This window comes from Salvelinus fontinalis, chromosome 33, assembly GCF_029448725.1.
Source record: "Salvelinus fontinalis isolate EN_2023a chromosome 33, ASM2944872v1, whole genome shotgun sequence".
Lineage (NCBI taxonomy): Eukaryota > Metazoa > Chordata > Actinopteri > Salmoniformes > Salmonidae > Salvelinus > Salvelinus fontinalis.
The window spans coordinates 14,768,735-14,779,464 of NC_074697.1; the positions used below are offsets into that span (position 1 = coordinate 14,768,735).

The 10,730-nt window shown below is 46.0% G+C and overlaps 1 protein-coding gene across 2 annotated transcripts; it reads right to left on the minus strand.

Moving 5' to 3' along the window:
* Nucleotides 1–5,106: 5,106 nt before the first annotated feature.
* On the minus strand, nucleotides 5,107–10,106 carry psmd8 (proteasome 26S subunit, non-ATPase 8). Of its 2 annotated transcripts, none has more exons than XM_055895162.1 (7): nucleotides 9,952–10,101; nucleotides 9,724–9,796; nucleotides 7,723–7,825; nucleotides 7,422–7,587; nucleotides 7,085–7,185; nucleotides 6,859–6,970; nucleotides 5,107–5,989 (listed from the first exon to the last, which is right to left on the minus strand). In XM_055895162.1, exons 1-7 carry the CDS (start codon nucleotides 10,060–10,062, stop codon nucleotides 5,852–5,854), a joined length of 804 nt encoding a protein of 267 aa, XP_055751137.1. In that variant the 5' UTR covers nucleotides 10,063–10,101; the 3' UTR covers nucleotides 5,107–5,851. The 2 variants fall into 2 exon arrangements, with proteins under 2 accessions (XP_055751137.1, XP_055751136.1); XM_055895161.1 differs by having other exon boundaries at nucleotides 5,944–6,637; nucleotides 9,952–10,106.
* Between the last annotated feature and the right edge of the window lie 624 nt (nucleotides 10,107–10,730).

The window sequence follows — 10,730 nt, forward strand, 5'->3', positions numbered from 1 at the left end:
TTCCTGTCGTCCACAATCATCTCCTTTGTCTTGCTCACGTTGAGGGAGAGGTTGTTGTCCTGGCACCACACGGCCAGGTCTCTGACCTCCTCTCTATTGGCTGTCTCATCGTTGTCAGTGATCAGGCCTACCACTGTTGTGTCGTCAGCAAACTTCAAATCAAATCAAATTGTATTGGTCACATACACATGGTTAGCAGATGATAATGCGAGTGTAGCGAAATGCTTGTGCTTCTAGTTCCGACCGTGCAGTAATATCTAACAAGTAATCTAACAATTCCACAACAACTACCTAATACACATTTATTACATCCAATTATTCATTATTAAAGTGGCTAGAGATTTGAGTCAGTATGTTGGCAACAGCCACTAAATGTTAGTGATGGCTGTTTAACAGTCTGATGGCCTTGAGATAGAAGCTGTTTTTCAGTCTCTCGGTCCCCGCTTTGATGTACCTGTACTGACCTCGCCTTCTGGATGATAGCGGGGTGAACAGGCAGTGGCTCGGGTGGTTGTTGTCCTTGATGATCTTTATGGCCTTCCTGTGACATCGGGTGGTGTAGGTGTCCTGGAGGGCAGGTAGTTTGCCCCCGGTGATGCGTTGTGCAGACCTCACTACCCTCTGGAGAGCCTTGCGGTTGTGGGCGGAGCAGTTGCCGTACCAGGCGGTGATACAGCACCGACATGATGCTCTCGATTGTGCATCTGTAAAAGTTTGAGTGTTTTCGGTGACAAGCCAAATTTCTTTAGCCTCCTGAGGTTGAAGAGGCGCCACACTGTCTGTGTGGGTGGACCATTTCAGTTTGTCCGTGATGTGTACGCCAAGGAACTTAAAACTTTCCACCTTCTCCACTACTGTCCCGTCGATGTGGATAAGGGGGTGCTCCCTGTGCTGTTTCCTGAAGTCCACGATCATCTCCTTTGTGTTGTTGACGTTGAGTGAGAGGTTATTTTCCTGACACCACACTCCGAGGGCCCTCACCTCCTCCCTGTAGGCCGTCTCGTCATGGTTGGTAATCAAGGCTACCACTGTAGTGTCATCCGCAAATTTAATGATGTTGTTGGAGTCGTGTTTGGCCACGCAGTCGTGGGTCTACAAGGAGTACAGGAGGGGACTGAGCTCGCACCCCTTGGGCCTCCCTGTTGAGGATCAGCTTGGCAGACGTGTTGTTGCCTACCCTTATCACCTGGGGGCGGCCCGTCAGGAAGTCCAGGATCCAGTTGCAGAGGGAGGTGTTTAGTCCCAGGATCCTTAGCTTAGTGATGAGCTTTGAGGGTACTATGGTGTTGAACACTGAGCTGTAATCAATGAATAGCATTTTTACATAGGTGTTCCTCTGTCTATCTGTCTGTCTGTCTGTCCCTCTGTCTGATCCCTCTGTCTATCTGAATATCTGTCTGTCTGTCCCTCCGTCTGTCTCTCTGAATATCTGTCTGTCTGTCCCTCCGTCTGTCTCTCTGAATATCTGTCTGTCCCTCTGTCTGTCTGTCCCTCCGTCTGTCTCTCTGAATATCTGTCTTTCCCTCTGTCTGTCTGTCCCTCCGTCTGTCTCTCTGAATATCTGTCCGTCCCTCTGTCTGTCTGACCCTCCATCTGTCTGTCTGTCTCTATGTCTATCTGTCTGTCTGACCCTCTGTCTGTCTGACCCTCCGTCTGTCTGTCCCTCTGTCTATCTGTCTGTCTGACCCTCTGTCTATCTGTCTGTCTGACCCTCCCTCTGTCTGACCCTCCCTCTGTCTGTCCCTCCATCTGTCTGTCTTTTTGGTTGTGTTTTAGATTCCTAGTACATTATGTGATTTGACCACGAGACTGAAGATGGGCATAAAAAATCAGGTGTAAAAAGAACCCACCTGTCAAATTTGAAGATACCTTCATAGAAAATGACTTAAGTAATTCCTAAAAAAAGTAAAAGTGAAAGTCACCCAGTAAAATACTACTTGAGTAAAAGTCTTAAAGTAATTGGTTTTAAATATAATTTTGTATCAAAAGTAAAAGTAGAAATCATTTCAAATTCCTTATATTAAGCCAAACAGACGGCACAATTTTATTTTTCTTACATTTACAGAAAGCCAGGGGCACACTCAGACATAATTTACAAATGAAGCATTTGTGTTTAGTGAGTCCTCCAGATCAGAGGCAGTAGGGATGACCAGGGATGTTCTCTTGATAAGTCCAGGAATTTGACAATTTTCCAGTCCTGCTAAGAATTAAAAATGTAACGAGTACTTTTGGGTGTCAAGGAAAATGTATGGAGTAAAAAGTACATAATTTTCTTTAGGAATGTAGTGAAGTAAAAGTAGTCAAAAAATATAAATAGTAAATTACAGATAGCCCACAAAAGTAGTACTTTAAAGTATTTTTACTTAAGTTCTTTAGAACACTGTTAAGTGGTTTTAATACATTTTTTTACTACTACAATAAGTGCCTTTTTGGTGTCGTTTGTTTATAGGCGTCAGTCAGGTTGTCATGTTCCCCAATCCTCTCCCTCCTCAGGATGGAGTATGTGAAGAAGCAGGAGAGTCTGCCTCCCCCTCCCAGCCCACTGAGGCAGGCTGCAGTCAGGGCAGCTCTGAACGGAGTCCCCTTCATCGAGGTTGTCAAAACTTCCACGCCTAAAGTCAAGCCTGCTCACAGAGAGGCCAAGGCCCAGAAAGCCAAGACCTCCAAATCAGACTATAACTTTAACACTACTGCCCAGTCAATACAACCAGCATGCCAGCCACAGAACAACCCAGAGCCTGCTAGCAAACCAGACAAACCACCTGTCCCAAACAACTTCTCCTTTTCTCTTGGGACTACAACACAGACTAAAGCCCAACCTCAGACTAAAGCCCAACCTCAGACTAAAGCCCAACCTCAGACTAAAGCCCAACCTCAGACTAAAGCCCAACCTCAGACTAAAGCCCAACCTCAGACTAAAGCAGCCCCTGAGGCTCAGAGCGCTGGTAGCACCTCGACCAGTTGCACCACGAGCGTCACCAGTAAACCAGCTGGAATAGGAACCAGCAGCCGGCTCACCTTCTCTCCCAACTCTGTGAGCGGACGTGCCCAGGCTGCTAGACTGAGGCTGAAGCAGATGAGAGAGGACAGGTTCAGGGCCCAGCCAGCAGAGGACGGGTCCAGGGCTCAGCCAGCAGAGGACGGGTCCAGGGCTCAGCCAGCAGAGGACAGCAGAGACGACAGGTCCAGGGCTCAGCCAGCAGAGGACAGCAGAGAGAACCACCTCTCTACTGAGCCACTCAGAGCTTCACATCGAGCTCCAGTTCAACCCCCACCACGACCCCTCACACCAGGACCAGCTCCATCTTCAACACGACCCCTCACACCAGGACCAGCTCCATCTTCAACACGACCCCTCACACCAACACCCACCGTAAGCCAATATCGAGGTCCTATCACCACCAAGCAGGGACAGAAGCCCTCAAGAGGACAGCCAGAAGCCAGACCCACTACAGAGGGCAAGAAACAGCCAGAGGTCAAACCCGCTACAGAGGACAAGAAACAGCCAGAGGTCAAACCCTCTACAGAGGACAAGAAACAGCCAGAGGTCAAACCCTCTATAGGGGGCAAGAAACAGCCAGAGGTCAAACCCTCTACAGAGGGCAAGAAACAGCCAGAGGTCAAACCCTCTACAGAGGGCAAGAAACAGCCAGAGGTCAAACCCTCTACAGAGGGCAAGAAACAGCCAGAGGTCAAACCCTCTATAGGGGGCAAGAAACAGCCAGAGGTCAAACCCTCTACAGAGGGCAAGAAACAGCCAGAGGTCAAACCCTCTACAGAGGGCAAGAAACAGCCAGAGGTCAAACCCTCTACAGAGAACAAGAAACAGCCAGAGGTCAAACCCTCTACAGAGGGCAAGAAACAGCCAGAGGTCAAACCCTCTACAGAGGGCAAGAAACAGCCAGAGGTCAAACCCTCTACAGAGGGCAAGAAACAGCCAGAGGTCAAACCCTCTACAGAGGGCAAGAGTCCACAGCAGCAGCAGGAGGGCGTCAGGGAAGCACCCGGAGTCACCAGGACACACTACACTAACTGGCACGTATCTAATACCCAGTTGCCCTCCTTTACAGAGCCCATGGTTGCCGAGGCAACGCAGCTGATGGACAGGTATCAGAAGTATGCTAATGAGTTCCATTATCCTGCCGGCAGAGGTGTGGTAGACTTCTCCAAGTTCAGCATGTCTACAACACTTGGCGGTAAGGTGACGGTGAGGGAGGTAGATGATCCTACAGAGGTAGACACAGCCTTTGAGGAGTGGTACAGTGGCATCAACCCTTTCACACCTAAAACTACTACTACTACTGCTGCTGCCGTACCCACTACCCAGCTACCCCAAGCCTCAGACTCAAAACCCCCTCCAGACACCCCAGCCAAGGCTCCTCCCGCCCAGTCCAGGAAGAAACAGACACGAGCAGTGGCTCAGTCCAGGAGGGAAGAACAGGTGAAGACAAAGGATGCCAAGAAAGAGGAGACAATTGAGGATATCCCATCAGCCTCTCCTCTGTCTCCCAAGTGCCCTCCTCGCCCATCAGGCTGCTGGCACCCGTTCACGGTGGATAGGTCCTGCTCGCGCCAGGCCCGCTGCCAACACCGTGCCACTAACGCAGCGTTGCCATCCAACGTCACCAAGTGGTGAGTCACACTAACACACTTCAACCTAGCCTAGCTACCTACCAAACTACACAGCTTTGGCTCCATCATTTGATATCTCATTCCCCTTGTGAGTGTAGCGTGATATAACACTATTGATATGTGTCAAGCTATGGCAGCAAGTCACAGAGGAAAGAAAATATCCTATTCCATTCCTATACTAACTTGATCATTTCTAGTCTCCCCCCCCCCCCCAATTGGAGAAAGACAACCTCTCTTCTTCACCTCTCTCTCCCATCAGGTTGAACGTGAGCAGGAACTACCTGTGTGAGCCTCCCTGGGTCACCACGGCAACCCTAGCCGCCTCCCTAGCGCTGAGAGAGAAAAGAGAGACTCGCTAGTGACAACACACGTTCATTCACAAAATACTAGAAGAAATATTTATACAGAGTAGTACAGTAGTCATGTTAAGTCACCTGTTAAATTACACTGCAAATTATAAAAGTAGACCACAAGTCAGAAAAAAAAAGATTTTATTTTAAAATGTTGATAATCTTTCAGAAACAAACATTTTGTATTTTCCAGATCAATTAGATTACAAACCATTGAGGAGGTGGAGCAAGACATTAAACAAATACTTTTATAGCAATTCTCTCTTGTCAGTGGCCAGGGCATTGAAAACCCCAGAGTTTTAAGAAGATACCTCAGAGGACAAGGAGAAGCCAATAGCAGGTGTAATGCAGGATGTCAACCATTTAGAGACACATGGAAGACCACCACTATATTGGCCACTGTGCTTCAGCACACTATGAATTAGTAAATGGACTTGAGAGGAAAATGGCAAATTACACCCTATTCCCTAGACAATAAAACCCTCCAAAACGTTCCTCAAAGTAGTCCGGGTAAATGGAAACTTGGGACATTAGAATGTGCCAACACGTCAATCTTTAAACTCGGGGTAATTCCTAAAAAGGTGGACAAAGCTGTCAGGAGCCACTGAACAGACTGGCCTTAGTTGTGAAGTGATGACTTTATTTCAGTACATTACTGCGATGCGTAAACACACCGTCAGACTAGGATGTAAAAAAAACACGCGCCTCGTCTCTTTATCAGAGCCGTGAGAAGCAGGTTGAGTGGTACAGAAGGACAAAGTGTTGGAAAATCTACCAGTCTGACAATCTGTCAACATTTGAGGACTGTATGTATGCATGTGTCTGTGTCATGAAGATATATAGCTAGCTTCTGTCGTCCGGCGCCCTGTCTACACAATCATCTCCAGCTGCCGTGCATATTCGATGACCTGCGTAGCCAGCTCGGTGGAGGGGATGTTGACTTCCTCTGTCCTCTGCTGTTGGCTGCTGAACGAGTAGTAGTCATCTGGGCTCTGGGTCCAGCCCCGCTGTAACACAGACAACTTTAATATGACAAGAGGCTCTGGGTCCAGCCCCGCTGTAACACAGACAACTTTAATATGACCAGAGGCTCTGGGTCCAGCCCCGCTGTAACACAGACAACGTTAATATGACGAGAGGCTCTGGGTCCAGCCCCGCTGTAACACAGACAACGTTAATATGACGAGAGGCTCTGGGTCCAGCCCCGCTGTAACACAGACAACGTTAATATGACCAGAGGCTCTGGGTCCAGCCCCGCTGTAACACAGACAACTTTAATATGACGAGAGGCTCTGGGTCCAGCCCCGCTGTAACACAGACAACTTTAATATGACGAGAGGCTCTGGGTCCAGCCCCGCTGTAACACAGACAACTTTAATATGACGAGAGGCTCTGGGTCCAGCCCCGCTGTAACAGACAGCTTTAATATGACGAGAGGCTCTGGGTCCAGCCCCGCTGTAACGCAGACAACGTTAATACGACGAGAGGCTCTGGGTCCAGCCCCGCTGTAACACAGACAACGTTAATACGACGAGAGGCTCTGGGTCCAGCCCCGCTGTAACACAGACAACTTTAATACGACGAGAGGCTCTGGGTCCAGCCCCGCTGTAACACAGACAACTTTCATATGACGAGGGGCTCTGGGTCCAGCCCCGCTGTAACACAGACAACTTTAATATGACGAGATGGGACTAAACTCAAGTTCTAAGGATCGCCCATTCTCTCAAATCCAGGGGCATGTTCAGTTAGCCTGGTCCCAGATCTGTTTATGCTGGAAAAGCTAACTCATATGGTCCTTGGTCAAGCACAAACAGATCTTGGATCAAGGTTAGTGTTCAGTAGGGTATAGAACAGAGTAAAACAGACATGAACTAACCTTGTTGGCATACTCTGTCATGTTGTTTGGGGAGGAGAAGAAAAGGACTCTGGTAGCTTCGTTGAACTGAATCTGTTTATAAGCCTTCTCTATGCACCCAGCAATCTCATCACTGAAACAGAGAAGGAACACACATTGTCGGACCACCAAAATGGCTCATCCAATCCAAGCATCTTATCGTTTCCAGGCAAAATATTCATTCATCCAATGTCATGCGGTTACCTACCGGATGGTGTCTAGCAGAATGTCTATGAAGAAGGTGTAGCTCTCAGCAGGGATGTTTCCTTTGGCCAGAAACACCTTGTTGTAACTTCCCTCCATCAGGTACTGACAGGAAGTTAACAAACAGTTCAAAACAGACATTCTACAAGCCAGTTCTACACATGGGAAGTTACATGGCTCCCACAAAGATAAGCAAAGAACAAATGAGAAAAGAACAAATGAAGAAGCCATCTGCAAGGTGAAAATATGAATTCCCGCTGAAGATATTTAACTACGTCAATGAAGGCCAGAATATGACTCTTCTTGGGGAGATAATGAGGGCCTGAAGCAGCAGCAGTTACCTGCTCTAAGGAGACAGGGTGGCGGATGTAGACATTGGTCTGGATGTCTTTAGCAGTCAGCCTCTCCAGCTCTGTGTGGAACTCTGACACACGGTTCTGGGACAGCAGGAAGAGGAGGTTCAGACCCAGCAGCTGGTGCATGTAGGCCGACTCTGGCAACTCATCCCTGGACGGAGGGAGAAAGTGAGAGACACTGATCTAGTTGATTGAACAAGCATAGGTTAAGATGCTCTGGGAATATAGAGAGAAAGATTACGTTATTATTTTGAACATGAAAACAAAACAAATAAGTGACATTTACTTGTAATCAAAGTAGTAACATTTGAGCTGGGCCATGTATCTCTCAAAGGAAGGGATGTCCTTCTTCAGGATAGCCCACAGAGCCCCGATCTCCAGAACATCACCTGAGAAACAACAAATCTGTTAGCCACTGTTGTCATCCAGTTGATATATGATCAAACCCTGACATCTTAAGTTATCACACACTGAAATAAATTCTGCTGATTCTGAGCAATGACTCCAGAAAGTCTGTCCTATTGACAAGCGCGTAGAAGACATGTCAACAACAACAGATATGAGGCAGCCTCTTCGCCCCGGGAGACCTGTACAGTTCCCGTCGCTGACGACGACGACATCACGTACCCGGAAAACATATTTACCAGCTCTCTGGTTGACCCGTTTCAGGCTATAGAATGTGTGAACTATGGTCAAAATAAAATGTTTACCATCAATTTTCTGATGCTCACTCCCTAGTCCCTGTGGTTGCCATGAGAGATTAGTGCCTGATCCAAGATGGCAGTGCACCTTTAGGGAAATATGATGTGAATTCAGTCAACTCCGGAAAAGTTGGATATAAACATTATTTTCACACGTTGTATAGCCCGAAACAACTAGTAAGGCATTCCAGATTTGTGATGAGAAAAGTTTCTGGGAAATAGATCAACCAGAGGGCTGGTAAATATGTTTCGGGGTACGGAATGTCACCTTTGGCGACGGGAGATCAATATCTAACTTTAGTGCATTTCCAAGTAACATGATAATTCAGATGGCCACTCCCAACTTCACTCTCATGTGGGTGCTAGCAAGCAGGCTAGGTAATGCCAAGTATTAAACAGACAATCCAGTAGGGTCTGGAAGCTCTATTGAGCTTTGATTGGTCAATAACGTAGCAATATCAGAGTATTTGCATACGGTTAATCTTTCCCAGAAGAGAGGCGCCCAACTCAGCAGAAAAACGGTCTCCTTCCAGCAGGTGGTGTATTTTCATTGTTTCGCCCACCAAGCAAGGCATTTTTGTATAAGGTCAATGTGTCAAATTTTGCCTACAAAAAAAACGATGGCTTACTTGCTGCGTGATGTTTATTTGATCTAATAGAAGTTTCATCATATTTAAGTTGTTATGAGTGTTCTGATATAAATAGGACGTGACGTCCCAGCCACTTGGAGAGAAAAACCCACCATATATCAGAGTTTTCTCCAGATAGCTACGCATATTCAGAGCACGAGGTTAGTAGTATCTCTCCTTTCAATACAGGCGGTTGACGTCAACAACCCACATCGAATATTCAGAAAAGGATTTACAATAATAAGATTTATCCACCAATCCAAAGAATGGATAGACAGGTGCCGCTTTGTGGACAACGACTCCCACTCTTAGGGCCGAGACACATCGTGTTAGTGTATCCATAATCTTCGGCTTTTCCCTCCCTCGCATTGTCCAAAGGTCCCTCCAATTCCCTCAATTGAAAATAAACGGGGCTCCGTTGTTTCCTCGCCCCCATCGTGTTGTAGGTAAATGCACTGTTACAGGTCTGACAGAGAAGAAGCTATGAGTTATAAGGTGCCATTCGGACCTCAACTTTTGAATGAATATATATATATATATATATATATATATATATATATATATATATCAGAAAAGGGACATGTTTGACTTCCACATCAGCATTTTTGGCCAAGCTCAGGCACTTACAACATTTTTTGGGTGCATTTTCCAATTTGTTATGTGCATAATCCTAACAGGGAGGAACCTAACAGGGTTGTAAATGTTGAGCCTAAATTGGCAATAGCTCTGAGTGAACATGACGGAGTTAGCATATTGGTGAACACTTGAACAGGATTTTAACCTCTAAACATATTTTAACATTTACAGACTAACAACATGGTAAAGGTCCTGACCTTATATTTAAAAGCTTTTAAAAATCCACATTTGACACTAAATAAGAAGTTATATTTCCTGGGGCCAGAAAAGGCACCGCATTGTATGAACGTTGGCATTTTGTTGTGATGACTAGTAACTTACGAGCTAAAATAAGCTGCTGTTTGGTGAGCTTAGTTCCAGTCGTTGGTAAGAAGTTTAACTCCAATAACGAGATCTGTAGAAAGAAATAGCAACGGACGGTTGATATCTTTGTAAAACAGTTGGTTACGTTAGCTTAGCTAACGTTAGCTAGCAATACTAGCTAATTGACAAAATACCGTATAATTTAAGTTCGAGGGTGAAGAAACTAAATATTGTAATAGCCTTTACCTTGAGCTTGCTCAAAATTTCTCCACATTTGTTCAGATTTGGATTTTTCTTGTTCCATTCCGTTTTCAATGTTTCATATAGCCCCGCGGTCTCTTTCAATACAGACGCCATGGTGATTCTGCAAAATGTACGACACCGGACGCTCGGAATACAGTACGCAACTGTCGTAAAACAGCGCTGTTGATGTTGCCGAAGAGTATCTATTATATTGACAAGATAGTCAAGTGACCACTCTAACAATGGAAATACATTTCCGAACATGTTTATTTTCTTGTCTGGATATTCCCGAGATCGACACATTCTCACATTGCCGTTGCTAAGTCATAAATTGACACTTCAGCGTTGTGCTGTTTATTTCTGATTGTTTTCAAAATACAATGAAGATGTCCAGGTGAAAGCATAAATGTAATTTGTTGACCCCCGAAACACCTTAGACTTGGATACACATTATCCCGAATAAAAACGTCTGTTAAATTCGCTGCTCTGTTTTGCTAGTTTTTAGTCTTAGGGAATTATCGGACATACATCACCAAAATGTCGATAATAAAGGTGCTAACATGGTAGCCGTTCTAAAACATGGCCAAACCAGATATTGTATGTGTGTAAACTTGATTTAACTAGGCAAGTCAGTTAATGACAAATTCTTATTTACAGTGAAGGCCAAACCCAGACGACACTGGGCCAATTGTGCACCGCCCTATGGGACTCCCAATCATGGCCGGATGTGATGCAGCCTGGATTCGAACCAAGGACTGTAGTGACACCTCTTGCACTGAGAT

Bases quoted from the DNA above. Each gene is read 5' to 3' on its own strand.
- psmd8 (XM_055895161.1), bottom strand. From the start codon at position 10,062: ATGGCGTCTGTATTGAAAGAGACCGCGGGGCTATATGAAACATTGAAA. The intron at 9,797-9,951 runs GTAAAGGCTATT...TTCTTTCTACAG, and splicing joins AAATTTTGAGCAAGCTCAAG to ATCTCGTTATTGGAGTTAAA. The intron at 6,638-6,858 runs GTTAGTTCATGT...TCTGTGTTACAG, and splicing joins TGACAGAGTATGCCAACAAG to CGGGGCTGGACCCAGAGCCC.